General features: G+C 43.7%; 1 protein-coding gene across 1 annotated transcript in view; it reads right to left on the reverse strand.

Annotated features, from left to right (window-relative positions):
• The window catches only part of LSS (lanosterol synthase), a 66,600-nt gene that overhangs the window by 13,863 nt on the left and 36,848 nt on the right, over positions 1-15,889 (reverse strand). Inside the window, exons 13-19 of the mRNA XM_044432028.1 lie at positions 11,698-11,769; positions 10,432-10,482; positions 9,746-9,895; positions 9,306-9,402; positions 8,641-8,746; positions 8,168-8,233; positions 3,609-3,689 (exon numbers count right to left, since the gene is read on the reverse strand). Of these exons, the coding sequence (XP_044287963.1) occupies positions 3,609-3,689; positions 8,168-8,233; positions 8,641-8,746; positions 9,306-9,402; positions 9,746-9,895; positions 10,432-10,482; positions 11,698-11,769 (623 nt within the window). The remainder of the gene's footprint in view (positions 1-3,608; positions 3,690-8,167; positions 8,234-8,640; positions 8,747-9,305; positions 9,403-9,745; positions 9,896-10,431; positions 10,483-11,697; positions 11,770-15,889) is intronic.

Here is a 15,889-nt window from a genome sequence, read left to right on the forward strand (position 1 = left end):
TGGTGTAACGTGGTCTCCTGCAACAGTGGGGGGTTGGACTCAGTGGCCTTCATGGCTGCTTCCAAATCTACTATTCTATGATTCTATGACTGTTCAGATGCTTTTTCAATGTCCCAGTGAGGGGGAACCCACAACCTTCCCAGGTAATAGGTTCCATTTTCTACTGCATAGTGTAAATCTGATTTCTTCTAACTTAAGCCTATTATTCTGTGTCCTGCACGCTGGAATGAAGGAATAAGGATCATGTCCTTCCTCTGGGTGACAGCCTTTGAGATACACGTAGAATGCTATCGTATCACCTTTCAGTCTTCTCTTCTTGAGGCTGAACATGCCCAGTTCTCTCAGTCTTTCCTCGTAGGGGTTTGCCTCCAGTCCCTGAATCATCCTTGATGTCCTCCTCTGTGCTCTTTCTAGCTTTTCTGCATTCTTTTAAAACTTAGGTGCCGAGAAGTGGACACAGTACTCCAGGTTAGGTCTGACTAGTGCTGAATATAGTGAAACTAGTATTTTGTGTTTTGGAAGTGATGCCTCTGTTAATGCAGCCCCAAATAGCCAAGTTTGCTGTGCTACTCTTAACTACTTCCCTCATAACTACTACATCATGCCTCCCTGAAACACTGGCAACTTGCTTCATCCTCTTGGTTCATTCGTATCTTCTCCTTGACTGGTGGGTCAGTAATAGACTTCAATCATTGTGTTACTTTTATTCCTTGCTTCATTTATATTAATCCAGATGCTCTCGATGAGGTTACTAAGGTCACTCTCCTGAATTTCTTTGAAGAGATATGTATCTAGCAGAGAGTTTGACTCCACCTCCTTTTCTGTTCCTTCTATTCTTCTTATGTCCTTCAGTTTCTGAATTCCAGTCATGGGAGTCATCCCACCAAGTTTCAGTGAAAGCTATCAGGTTGTATTCACCCTCCTGTTTGTTTCACATATGCGGGGCATTAGTACATAGACATCAAAGACCACATGCTTTATACTCAAGCTTTCTTCCTACATTTTTTGGAAGACCATTTATTGAACACTGTTAGAGCTGCTTTCTCTGTTGTGTTTCCCAATCCGTTGTCTGTTATTACCCTTCAGTGTACTTCTCCAGCCCCTGTAGGATTCTCTTTAAAGCCCTCTTGATAAAATTTGTTCATGCTGTGGGAAAACACATTCTTTGTAACGCCTTGTAAGGTGCAACCCTTCCCTTGCCAGCAGCTTCTTCCAGGAAATGTAGCCCGTGGTCCCAGAAACCACATCTCTCACATCAGCATACCCAGGCATTCAACAGCAGCATTTCTGTTCCCTACCTATTCCTTTTCCAAGAACAGTAAGGACTGAAGAGAAAACTATCTGGGCCCCAAAGTTCTTGAATTTCCTTCCCAAAACTTGAAAGTCTTATGTGATTTCTTCACATCTCTTCTTAGCAGTGTCATTTGTTCCTACATGTATAAGAAGGAAGGGATACATTTCAGAGGGCTTTATGAGTCTTGACAATCTTTCAATTACATTACTCATCTATCTTCCAGGGAGACAGCATACCTGATGAGTCCACAGGTCATCATGACATACATGCGTTTTCAGTCCATGAAAGCAGTAAGTCTCCTACAAATGACACTCTTCTCTTCTTGTTCTTGCAAGTCTTGGTATCATTGTCTACGCTTGGTTGACCTTCTGCTCAGTGTTGCACAGGAAGACTTGTAGTTCTTTCACCGCAGGCTATCTTCCAGTCTCAAGTAACTGAAGGTGGTTCCGTAGTCCCACTGCTTCCACTGCGGCAGAGTTCTTCTGCTCCTAGCTGTCACCCTTTCCCAGGGAGTTTCCTCCTCATGTCCCCTTCCTTCAGGATTCTCCTTTTCTGGTTCAGTTTGCTTCTCGCTCTCACCTTTTCTTCCAGCAGAGATACTAGCTTGCACTTGTTGCATATGTAGGAAATGTTGCCCTCAGTCAATAAAATAAAGGTTGCACAGACCTTGCAGGTCACCACCACTGGGGCGTCTTCTCAGCCCATACGCTCTACTGCCTTTTTAAATTCTACTTTTTTAGCCATGTTGCCACCACCAGTGATTCCTGTCTTCCCCTGATGGTTAACAACAGTGTTCCCTTTGCTCCTGCCTTTGTCTCCTCCTCTACAACAATTCTACTGCCAAACTCCTGTTAGCTCTCCCTGCTCATTTGCTCTGTGGGAGCTTGCTTGCACAGAACAGTTCTGAGACCAGCTGTGGTACAGTCCTTTGCTTTGCTCACCTAGGAGTCAAGAACCAGAATGAATCTCACCACCCAGCTGCTTAGAGTGACCAGGTCACTCTCCTTCAGTTGCAACTCTCAGGTGCATATGGGGAGCACACCGTCACTTGGAAGAGACAGTTCCTTGCTATTCCACGCCACTCACCCCTTTGCCTATGCCTCCTCTTCCAGAACAACTCTGCTGCAGTGATAACTTTGTTTTACTAAAGATAAAAGAAGAACCACAAATAGAGTAAGGATTCTTTATTGCAGGACTACACTGCGGGTCTTTCCTTAGGGTGACACCATCCACTTAGGACAGCAGCTTTCCTTCTGTCTCAAAGAAGCTCAGGAGAGCTTCCAAAGCACTCAAGTCAGGACTGATAAGAATTTAAACTACTTTCTACTAATTAGTCTACAAGTCAATGATCTAATTCTTTGATTTCCTGAAAGTGATACCCTACCCCTACACCTGCACAAGGCCTCTTAGTTGCTTCAATAAAATTTTACCAGTTTTCCTTTTCTGCAACTACCAATCCCCATCAACCTCTCCTGAAACCTTAAGCAGTTCTATTCTTTAAGCCTCTCCATCTGCTTTCTTTCAAAACTCCTTCATTTTCTTTACTTTCTTCTCTGTACTAAAATGAGTGCACAATTCCTCAAAACATTTTTCCTCCACATTCGGTCACCCCAAAAACTAAAATTGTTTGAACTCTTTTTCCTTCCTTCTCCCAACCCCTTCAATACAAGGTACACGACTTTTGTAAGGAAGACATGCTTGCTCAGCAACCTATATTTATTAAACTTTCTAATTTTTAATGTCACAGAGTGCCAGTTCCAGCATCCATTCCCCCAGGTGCATTCTTATCCCTTGGCATCAATGTGAAAGTATCAGGGAAGCAGCATCTACAGAAGCAACACCTCCAGTGCCTGAAAGGCTGCTCCTGCTACTTTATGAGAGGGCCAGAAAAACAAATATAGAAAAAGCAGCATAAACATATGGAAAGTAGATCAGGTGGCACAGTTACAGATCAGGAAGCTCATCAGGAACGCCCTCTCCCCAAAAGAATGTTGCTGAGGGCTTGTCTGGCTCAGCAATTGTACCTCTACTTCCTTTCCTGTGTCGGAAGACAAGCAGAAGGAAGTGAAGTCCTGGGAAAGACTGATTGATGTTCTTTTTAATGCCTCAGCTCTGTGGTCAGTTTGATACCAAGCTGAGCTCCTCAACAGTTTGTGCCAAGGCTCAGTGCAAGACAGTGGACACTCCCTGCACTGCACCCCATCCCACAAAGAACTGGGTAAAAAGAAAGCAGAGAGAGGCCTTCTTCTTTGCAAACAATTTATGCCAATCGCCAGATCTGTATTCCAGAGCTGAGAAAAAAGGATTCACTCACCCATTCTGGTAGGTGTGCTTCATACAAGCAAATGCTTCCAGTGCAAACCACGTGCCATAGGTAAAGCACACACCCCAACTCCTAATAGGAAGACAAATCAGTCAGCAAATGTTACCTATTTGGGAGGGTGAACTTGCTCATGTTCACTGGTTTGTCCACAATTAGCCATGCCCCTTGAAAAGTTCAGCTCCCACTGCTATACAGGAGGTGGTTGGATGAAGGAACTGAGCATAAGGTTCTCAATTTCCCTGCAACGATATCTTTCAAAAAACCTAGACCTGGAGTTAAGTAGGCTTAACCTGATGACATTACATAAAAGGCTGGCCTCTGTAGACTCAGGTTCAGCATGGTCCCACCCCACTCCCAGCTGCAGTAACTCTGGGAGCGAGGAGCATAAAAGCCACATCCTAGTGGGGAAAGGGTGCTGTTGAAGGGGCAACATCAAGGGAGGCTGCCCCTTTTTGGGAAGCCACTTTGTGGTGACCCAAGGGCAAGGACCTTCTCCCCTGCCTGATACCAGGAAAATCCAGCTGCTGGGCTGCCTGCTAGAGGGATTATAAATGGGTAACGGCAGCCTGTAACATTGAAACTGTCTTTCAGGAAAGGAGGAGGAGGTGGAGAATCAGAGGCAGCTATCACCTATACGAGGCAGAGGGAGATACGGGGGAAGGGGACTGCTACACCATAACGAGAGAAGATGCACTAATAGAGTGCTGACTGTCCCCTCATTATCCCATATTTCAGATAACATGAATCGTACTGGCAACAGTTCCCTTGGGTTGAAACTGTTGATGAATGCCAAGTCCATGAAGAGTAAAACTAGTGCTGTCTAGGACCTGATCCTGGGTGAGTACACTGGCCTGGCCTTTATCAGTTTCCTAGCTGAATGTACCTGGGGGATTTAGATGCATCCCAGCCCTGCCCACCAGGGTTCTCTGTCCAGCGGCAGGCAAGACCTGGACGGTGAAATGATTCAGTAGCCCATCAGGGTCTATCCGCCTGCCCAGGTGACCTCTCCCACAGGCTGCTGGATTTATGTTTATTTGAAGGTGGGTTCCTGGGACAAATTCAGTATTCTGCTGGTGTACCAACCACCCCACTGTGCAACAGTTTCCCTTCCTGAGCTAGCTGCGAGAGTGCTGGGGTTGGGGTTGGAAATTCTGCAGAGAAGGCCTTCCTCCAAGTACTCTCCCTCCTAGGGCTCCCAGAGTAGGGCCTCCACCTCAGATCTCAAGGGGTGGGAGGGCACATAGGGAAGAAGGCGCTTGTTCAGGTATCCTGGACCCAAGCCCTTTAGGGCTTTATAGGTCATAACCAGCACCTTAATTTGGTCCTGGACTTCAGTTCATAGCCATTGTTACTGGCAGAGGACTGGCGCTATAAGTGAAAACTGGTCAGTCCCCGTCAACATCCTGGCAGCTCTATTCTGAATCAATTGGAGTATCCGGACCATCTTCAAGGGCAGCCACACGTGGAGTGCATTACAGTAATCCAACCAGGAAGTCACCAGAGCATGGACCACTGTTGCCAGGCAATGCCCATCCAAGTAAGGACGCAGTTGGTGGATCAGCTGAAGCTGAAGGAAAGTGCTCCTCGCCACCCCTGCCAACTGGGACTCCAGGGACAGCTCTAGGGCAAAGGGCACTCCCAAACCGTGAACCCTGTCCTTTAGGGGGAGTGCACCCCATCCAAACAGGGCTGAAATCATTTGCCTGGAAGGCTGAACTGCCAACCAACAGGACCTCCATTGAGACTTATATGGATAAGTCTCAATTTATTGGCCCTCATCCAGCCCATTACCTCGGCCAGATACTGATTAAGGACAGTCACTGCCTCACCTGGACTAGATGAAAAAGAGAGGTAGAGCTGGGTGTCATCAGCGTACTGATGACTCCGCAGTCCAAACCTCCAGATGACCTCTTCCAGCAGTTTCATGTAGATGTTAAAAAGCATGGGGGATAAAATGGACCCCTGCGGAACTCCATGGCAAAGTTGCCATGGCACAGAGCCATAGTATCCCAGTACCACCTTCTGGAATCGGCCAGACAGGTAGGAGTGGAACCATTGCAAAGCAGTGCCACCAACTCCCAACCCAGCAAGCCTATCCAGAAGGATACCATGGTCGATGGTATTGAAAGCCACTGAGAGGTCCAAGAGAACCAACAGGGATGCACTCCCCCTGTCCCTCTCCCTACACAGGTCATCAAACAGGGCGACCAAGGCAGTTTCAGTTCCATAGCTGGGTCTGAAGCCACTGAAATGGGTCAAGATGATCAGTTTCCTCCAAGAATGCCTGGAGTAGTCCTGCCACCACCTGCTCAAGCACCTTGCCCAAAAACAGGATATTGGCCACCGGCCTATAGTTGGTGGCCACCTCTGGGTCCAGAGACACCTTCTTCAGGACAGGTCTTATCACCACTTCCTTCAAAGAGGCGGGAACCCAGCCCTCCCTCAGAGAGGCGTTGATGACCTCCTGCACCCAAAAATATCCCATTTTTTGGCTTTGGTGAGCAGCCACGAAGGGCAAGGGTCAATTAGGCAGGTGGTGGGTTGGACCAATCCAAGCACCTTATCCACATTCTCAGGCTGCCACAATTGAAACTTATCTAATAAATGTGGACCAGATGGCGCTCTGGACACTCCCTGTTCTAGGACCATATCAACTGTGGAGTCCAGCTCGTGGCGAATCTGAATGATTTTATACTTAAAGTGCTGGGCAAAGTCCTCACAGTGAGCTGTGGATGGTGCAATAAGATCCTTTTTAGGGCCAGAATGTAACAGGCCATGTACCACCTGAAAAAGCTCAGCTAGACGGCACTGTGAGGATGCAATGGAAGGGAAGAATTCCTTCTTTGCCACCCTCACCACCACAGCATAGGCTCAATAATGAGCTCTAAGTTGTGATCGGTCATATTTGTCCCAGGTTGTCCTCCACCTAAGCTCTAGTCACCTCCCAGCTTGCTTCATTGCCCGCAGCTCAGGCGTATACCATGGCACCGAGCAGGCTCCGCATGCCAGGAGAGGACACTTAGGAATGATTGTGTCAATTGCCCTGGTCACTTCTCCATTCCACAAATCAACCAGGGTATCAACAGGAGCGCCAGCTTTATCAAACAGAAAATCTCCAGAATCCTCAGAAAACCATCTGGATCCATGAGACTCCAGGGGTGGACCATTTTAATAGGGTCCGCATCCTTACAGAGGGAGAAACTGGCCCCAAGTTCAAACTTCATAAGGAGGTGATCTGACCATGACAAACGGGTTAGAGTCATATTCCTCATTTCCAGACCACCATCTTCCTGTCCCATTGAGAAAGCCAGGTCAAGAGTGTGGCCTCTCTCATGTGTTGGATCAGTGACATGTTGAGGCAGCCCCATGGCTGTCAGGGTGGCCTCTTGGCTTGGGCTTTGGTGACCGAGCCCTTTTTCTTGTGAGCCATTTGGGTAGGGGCCTTATCAGAGGCTGTCCCAAGGCTCTGGAATACCCTTTCTAGGTTGGCGACTTCCCTGTTAGGTTTTTTTAATACAAGCAAAATACTTTGTATTCCAGTAGGCATTTGAAAATGTCCTGTGAGTTTGTCACTGAGTTAGTTTTACAGTTTACATTTCTGTAGTATTTTCAATCTTGATAGTGGGTTGAATGTTAATATTTGATTATATTTTAAACTTTGATATATTTTTGAATATTTGGATTATGTGAATTTTAATGTCATGAGGTTCCTGGAGTCCCAATCATTAGAAATAGGCAGGATATAAATATATATGCCAGTGTAGTCAAGCAACCTTTTCTTTTTGAGATTTTGAAGATATTTATAACTTGAAATAAGCTTCAATCTTGGATTAAATCAAGTATTAAAAACAGCAAAAGCCTCTGTAGGTTAAAATAGATTTTTGGGACATATAAAGAAATTAAATATTTAACAGAAATGAAATAGCATGGTTTGAATCTCAATCAGGCAAATAAATGCTTATATGAATTTGTTTTTCTTACAGATGTAAAATTCATCATAATATTTTCCTAGTGTTACCTTTTACATACCTATTTAGATAAGAAGCCAGGTCAATGTATGTGTGTGCATGCATGCATGTGTTTTATTCAGCCTAGTTGTTAATACTGCAGCTAGGTCCTCATTTGGCTTTGCAACGACTGCAATCTTTACCTTGTTTCATGATTCTGAAAGACTGCCTGTTTCTGACAGACATGCAAAAACTGAGATAATTGAGGAAGGACTCCTTGGAGAAGAGCCTAATGCTGGGAACAACTGACGGCAAAAGAAGAAGGGGACGGCAGAGGATGAGGTGGCTGGATGGAGTCACTGAGGCAGTTGGCGTGAGCTTAAGTAGATTCCAGGGGATGGTGGAGGACAGGAAGGCCTGGAGGAATGCTGTTCATGGGGTCGCGATGGGTAGGACACAACTTCGCAATTAACTACAACAACTAGCAGACAGATCAGCCATGGAAGGAATTGTGTCTTGCCAAAATGAGACCAATTTTCCCTATCCCAATGGAGAGTCGCACAAGCTGCAGGAAGTGGCACCTGGATCTAGAAAGAAACTCACCCTTCCCAGGAGCCGTCAGGTCTTTGCACTCTCCGGCAGTACTGCAAACCGTTCTGGAGTGTCTCTCTAAGCAAAAGGAAACAGTGGGAAATCTTTGGAACTCATGAGTATTCCCTGCTCTATCTTACCATCACTGAGTCATTAGTGACAACTCAGAGTAATAAAAATGTTCAGTTTGTACACATGTCTCACACTGAGATCTTTTAATGTTCCCATTTACCCATGCCCCACAGAAGGGCTGAAGGCACAATTATTTACATTCCAAGAGGCTTCACTGGAGAGAATGTTCACTTGACATGACTCTGGAATTAAGGTTTCTCTCCTCGTTCACTTTGTTTTTTTATTTTCATGGAATCATAGAATAGTAGAGCTTGAAGGGGCCATGAAGGCCATTGGGTCCAACCGCCTGCCGTTGTAGGACACCAATTTACACCATTCCACCCAGATGACTTTGTTGTTCTTATTCATTTTACCTGATCTCTAGTGACCGATGCTCAGGGAAGCGATCATGGAAATGTTTCAGTGCCTGCATCACTGCTGAGGTACACTCTACATAAGTATAATCTACCATGATGTCACCTGCAAGTCACAGAAAGAATAAGGTAAGTGTGCCAAATGAGCAGAAGCCAACAAACAAATCCTTCCATGGAGGAGCTTTAGAACATGTTTCCTAAAGGGGAGGGAATCCAGGGCCTGGAATGTCATTTTCCATTGTAAAGTTGGTGCTATGAAGTTTCATATCTGTGGGACACACACTATAAAGCACAATATTACTTACGAGCATGTGCATTACACACCTTACTTTCACCCCCCTCCCCCCGCAAACGATATAGTTTTCTGATGTAGGACAATGCTAATTCTTGCAACTTGAAATAATTTCTCTCTTCTTTTCAAATGAAATACTGATCAGTTTTGTTACTACAGACAGACACAACTGTGCTGGGGTCACCAGGAACCAAGTAAAACTACCTTGAAATGGTAGAGCCTTTGTTCACCAGAGACAGTTCACCCACTGACCAACAGTAGGCTTTATCTCTGACTGCTGTGCCAATTACCCAGAACAATTAATTCAGGCAGATCCCATCCTGTTTGAAAGTCCAACAGCTGATGGGAATGCAACATACGCTCCTAGTCTTACCAAACACCTCAGAAGGATTCAGTAGCTCCAAAAGCCAGCCTCCACGCATCGTTTCATAGGAAGAAAAGCCCCCATCAGCATTTTGCATGTTCAGCAACTAAAACCAGATATAGAGGAAAAAAGTAATTGTATATGATGCATATGTGTGTAAGAAGGAATTCAGAGAAAAGCTGCAAAAATTTCCAACAATACCCAGGCCTGAATCATCAGGAATATTCTGAAAAGCTCCCAACCATGTTGCTTACCCAGCCCTAAGTTTTGCCCAGAAATCCCAACCTCTAGTTTGCGACCACCACAAAAAGTTAGTGACACTGCACTAAATTTTGGGTGCATGGGTGGGTGGCTGGGTGGGGAGGGGCAGGAAGGTCTCTACAGTCTCTATATTCTGACTTGCTCTCTTTCTCTGTTTCTAAATGCTGCCTCTACTTCTCCATGCTCACCACATCCACAGCATCAAAGAGACGGTCAGGTGGAATGTGGTCCTTTATGAATGGGCATTTTTCCTGCAGTAGCATCACAGACTTCAGCCCTTCTGCGGTGCAATCAGCAACTATCCATCCACAGTCACGAGTACTGAAAGGAAATCCACCCTGCAGATTAATAGAAAATAGAGATTTTCTTAAGCAAGGAAAGCAAAACAAGATCTCTTACAAAATAAGACCGCAGATATTAGCAATGCAGATGCCTTCCTGCAGAATTTCCTAGTCTTTTAGCCAAAATTAAGTTAGCATTTTGGCACAGGGAAAGAATTATTCTGATTGATTGATTTTAGATAGCCCATATATTTTGTAATTTGGAAATTAAACAATTTCCACCCAGTTCAGGTTAAAAAAAATCTACAATTAATTCAGAATATTTCAGAGTGGTAGACACGTTTCTCTGTAAACTGCATGTCATTTTCAGTTACAGGAAGACAGATATAGGTTAAAGACTAGAAAAGCTTTATGAGCACTTTAGCAGTGGAACAAGCTACTGAGAAAAGTTGGAGTATCTTCCTCTTTGGGAAATGTGCAGGGAAAGCTTTGGATATCCTTCAGGGTTGACTGAATATCTGGCAAAGTGTTTCTGTGCTTCCAAAAAAGGCAACCCTTCAAACCAGGATTCTATCACATTCTTATGACTGTACCTTGCTCATCTGACGATAGTAGCTCTTATAATCAGGAGGATTATCTGGAATCTGGAGGAGACACAAACCACACCCAAAAGTAGCAGGCAGGAGCAATTCATACTACAGGAATAGCATTTTAGTAATTACTCTGCATATGTTACAGACTTAAGGAAAGTTGTTACATCGCAGCTTAAAACCATTCTAGAATCATAGGCTCCTGGAATACTAGAGGTAGAAGAGGTCATGAAGGCCATCAGGTCGAACTCCCCGCTGCAGCAGGACACCAATTTACACCAACCCACTCAGATGACCGTCCAGTTTCACTTGGAATGTCTGTTTATTCTTACATATATTTCTGCAAGCCAGTGCCAAAAATTTTTCATGTATGCATCCAACATGTACCGTATTTTCCTGTCTATAAGATGCCCCACGTATAGGATGCCCCCCACTTTTCTTACCGACCTCCGAGAGCCAGCTGCTGCCATACACGTGCACCCACCGCCTCCCTGCATGCGCATCCCACCCCACCTGCATGCGCCCCCCTGCATGCGCGCACGCCCTCGATCACACCAGTATCCCCCCCCCAAGCGCACCTGTGGTTCTCCTCTCAGCCCCCTGTGTATAAGACGCCCCTCCATTTCTAGGTAAAATTTTTTAAGAAACAGTATCGTCTTATACACGGAAAAATACAGTATGTTGAGAGCCAGTGTAGCACAGTGGCTAAGAGTATGGGTTTGGGACTCAGGTGATCTGGGTTCTGCTCCCTGCTCAGCCATGGAGCCAACTGGGTGACTCTGGGCCAGCCACAGGCTCTCAGCCCAATCTACCCCAGAAGGCTGTTGTTGTGGGGAGGAGTGCAGGAGGTGGAGAATGATGTAAGTTGCTTTGTGTTCTTCTAGAGGAGAGGAGAGGAGAGGAGAGGAGAGGAGAGGAGAGGATATAAACTGAATTAAAAAAATTAACATTTTCTAAAAAAGATGATATAGTGTCTTAAGGACAAGCAGAAGAGGTCACAAATGTGACTGCATGGTGGTGGGAGTATACTTTTCAGACTTTAGTATTTATATTTGGTACAAGGGTTGCACACCGTTTCCCAGAGGCAGGGGTTCAGGCAGTCCGAAATAAGCATTCAGCCATGTGACAGATTCCTGGGAATCCTGGAGAGATAGGTAAGTCTATGCAGTTCTTGGGGAAAAAACTCAATGTACATTGCAAAACCTCACTGAAGTAGATCACAAATAGTTAGCTAGCAAGTTTGTAATTATCTGGTAATTTGGCACTTACCTGCGTGATTCTGAGGAACTCATGAGCATGTATCAGACAGGAGGTAAATTCCGGTAACTTCTGGGCATCAGCCTTTTAAAAAAGTTGTTTTGAAGCACTTGAATAAATGTGAACGTGAATACATCACTCATGATCCAAAGTAATCTCTCAATAAGTTATTTATCTTCAAATGTTTTGAGAAAATGAAGGCTACAATCATATATACAGTTGCTTGGGAGCATGCCTCACTGAAGTAATGGCCAAAATCGATGTGACATTAATTTTGTGCATTCAATTATCACACACTTTTAAAAAATGAAAACAACTTTGAATGTGAGGTCATGCATCCATGGAGCAGGGAAGAATTACTCTTTTCCTCCCTGTCACATTCCTGACAAAAAATTCCCTTCGGAACTCCTAGTTTCATTTCAAGGTCAGCTCCCACTGGCACCAGCAGGGACTCCTTTTGAAATACAAATAGCAGAAAAATGATTATTTTCAGGACTGTGGAACTAAGAGAAAAAATAAAATTCCTCCTCCTCAACCTCACCTCAACTGGTCCTGAAGTCAGTCTATACCTACTATTTACAAAGCAAACAAACAAAAACAAACAAACAAAAACCTGGATTCAAATAGAAACATAGCAAGTGAGAAGGGGTCTTTGGGCCTGACCTTCAGCACAAGCTGGCTCCATTCATATAATATCCAACATGTGGGTGTCCAATCTTTCCTTGAATGCCCTCACTGATGGGGCTCCCACCACCTCCCAGGAAGTACTTCCTGACATTCAACCTAAAACCCAGTTCCTTGAACTTGCCCCATTGGACCATGTCCTTCCCTCCACCATAGGGAAGAACAGATCATGACCTTGTGATACTCCTTCACATACCTGTAAGTCGCTATCAGATTCCCTCTGAGTCTCCTCTTCTCCAAGCTGGAAAGTCCCAGTTCCCTCAATCTCATCTCATATAGCCTCCAATCCAACTACCATCCTTGTGGCCCTTCACTGAACTGCTTCTAACCTTGCTATGTCCCTCTTGCAATATGGAGCCCAGAACTGGACACAGAATTCCAGTTGTGGGAACACCAGAATCTTATAGAGTGGCACCAGCACCTCTCTCAACCTGGAAGCAACACCTCAGGCTATACATCCAAGGATGGCATTCACCCTCTAAACTGCCACATCACACCGCTGGTTCATGTTCATCCTGCGGTCAACAAGTACCCTGATATCCCTTTCACAAGTGCTGATCTCCAGCCACTTGTCCCCCATTCTGTACCTGTGACATCTATTCCTCTGTTTTGCACTTATCTGTGTTGAATGCTCCACTGATAGTTATCCTATGCTTGCGGTCTGTCAGCCATGCCCTGATCCATTGGACAGTGCATTGATCTATCCTGAAGCTCATCAAATTCTCTTCTTATTTTTTTCATTTAATTTTTATTCTTTAAAATACAAAAACAAATACAAAAACCATATAATAAGGAAAAAAACACTCGGTACACAAAATAAAGTTTAAAAAACAGAAATCACCCTTAGTACACCCCTTCACCCAAGCCATGGCTGCCTGGTATTTTTTTCATTTTTCCGTTCTTTCCAAGATACCCTCTTCCATCAAAAATTGCAATACATCCTTCGTTTTATTTTGTTTTATCTCACATGTCCACTTGGCATTAACTGCTATATTCCAAATAAATTTCCAAATTATGGAATATACCATTCAATTAATTGGAGACCCCTTTTCTGCTTCCATGTCTTTGCTAATAACAATTTTGCTCATGACACTAAATTTATTATTATTATTAATTCTTTGATGTTCCACTTCCATTTCTTTTCACTGAAATTTAGCAACAATGCCATTTCAGGATACACTTCAATTTTTACATTCAATATCTTACTGATCTCCTTAAAAATCATATCCATATTTAAAATGTTTTCATATCCCCACCACAGATGGAAATAAGTACCCATATTTTGTCCAAATCTCCAACGTAAATTAGAATATTTCTTATCCATATAAAATAGTTTAACTGGAGTCATATACTATTTCCATACTAATTTATAATTTTTCCATAATTTTAATTGACATACTTTTTAATATTCACTTATCCAATATTTCCCCCCAATCATCCTTGTCTATATCCTTCCCTAAATCAATTTCCCATGAAATTTTTTAAAAGATCATATATATCTTCCCTGTCTAATAAAATCTTATATATCTCACTTATGATTCCCTTTGTTTGCATTCCGCCTTGCGGCTCCCTATTCGTCACAATCTCCTCAGATTTGGTAAGATCTCTACACTTACCATTTTTCAGCAATCATTCTCTAGTCCATTGTTCTAATTGCATAACATTAAACCAAGTTAATTTTCCTTTTCCAAATAATGCCTTTATCCTTTCCTTGTTATCAATTTTCTCCATCAAATCTTTTACCATAAATTTTGCTTTTCTTTAAATACCTTTCTTAAATTATCCCTCAAATTTTGTGGAAAACCTCTTATCTTTGTAACTGGAGTTACTGGTGAGGAGATTGGCATGAATTCTTCCCTATATTCATATCAATTTTTTAAAAGGCAATTTTCTATCTTTTTATCATGTTGTTTAAAAAAAGATCCCTCTCTTTCCTGTTGTTCCATCTCTGCCCATATTATCTTGTCTGGCTGCAAAATAGTATTTGGTATATATCTTGATTTGTTTCATAAAATTATTTTCTATTTGGAATACCTAATCCTCCCCCTTTTTGTATACCATCTTTTCTTACTAATCCTTGATTTCTTATCTTTATTATATAATTTATTAATAATGTTTTGCCCATCTTCCAAATCTTTCCCTACTAGCCTAACAGGAAACATCTGAAACTAAAATCTTAAGTAAATTTTCATTATACAAGCTGCTGTCCTCCCAAGACATGATAACCCTATTTTTCTAAATTGCTGCAAGCTTAGCCTAGAACTTTCTGTAGGAGCCCACTCCCTCTCTTCCCCTATATAAGTGGTGGGCTCCCACCTGAGTATGCTATAAGCAAACAATGGAATGTATTCACTAACCGAGAATATGAAGATGGAGGACAAAACAATTTGTCATGAATATTATCATTACCAAAACTGATGAGGGGCTGGTGGGTGGGTTGTGTTAATGCACAGATAACCACTTGAAGAACTACAGTTACAGGTATGCAACCTGCATTTCTTCATCATGGTTGCCGAGCATCACACATATGGGTGATCAGCAAGCAATTTGGATGGGAGGTGGGAGGTGCTGGCAGGCCAAACACCTATATGGCACATCCATATATCTGCTCAGGTGAGTAACAGAAAGAACAGGCCCAAACATCTCAACATATACTTGAACTTGCTTATCAAACATAGCAAATGATGCAGTTAAGCCAAGATAGCACTAAGGCACAGTGTCCAAGAAAGCATGCACAGTAAGTCCACTAGTGCAAGAGTAAAGAGTATATGTACAACTATCATGCTAAGACACTGAGTACAAAGTATTACTGAAGAACAGAAGACAACAACACCCTCCCAAAGGAGCAGTCCCTCCTTGCTCTAATGTCTAACTTTTAATGTTTAACAAAGGTAGATGGATTAGTCCATGTCGCTGCCCTGCAAAGCTCCTCAATCGGGAGACTGGCATGCAGGGCCATCGATGTTGAGACAGCTCTTGTTGCTTGTGGCTGGACAGGCAAGTCCAAGGAAGACAGTTCACAGGCGAGCTTAATGGTGTCCACAGTCCAGTGCACCAAACGCTGGGGGCCCACTGGATCTCCTTTGGACCAATCACCATATTTAATGAATAGATGATTCGTCTAATGGGTAGATTCTGTCCTGGATCAGTAGAACACTAAAGTGCGACGGACATCAAGGGTGTGTAAAGTCTTCTCAATGTCCAAAGAGGGGAAGGGGTAAAATGCAGGAGGACAATATCTTGATTAAGGTGACGGACAATGCTACCTTGGGTAGAAAGGACACATCAGTTCAGAGAACCACTTTTTCCCTGCGGAAGGTCAAGTACGGGGGGGGGGCACCCATAGTGCACAAAGCTCACTCACCCAATGAGCTGAGTGACTGCAACAAGGAACGAGACCTTCCAAGAGAGTAATATTAAGTCAACAGTTGCAAGGCGCTCGAACACTGGTTTAGTTAAGGCATGAAAAACCACAGAGAGACTCCAAGAGGATGCAAGTTTTTGAGCCCTTTCATAAACT

This window comes from Varanus komodoensis, unplaced genomic scaffold (assembly GCF_004798865.1).
Source record: "Varanus komodoensis strain SLA01 unplaced genomic scaffold, ASM479886v1 scaffold23, whole genome shotgun sequence".
Classification (NCBI taxonomy): domain Eukaryota; kingdom Metazoa; phylum Chordata; class Lepidosauria; order Squamata; family Varanidae; genus Varanus; species Varanus komodoensis.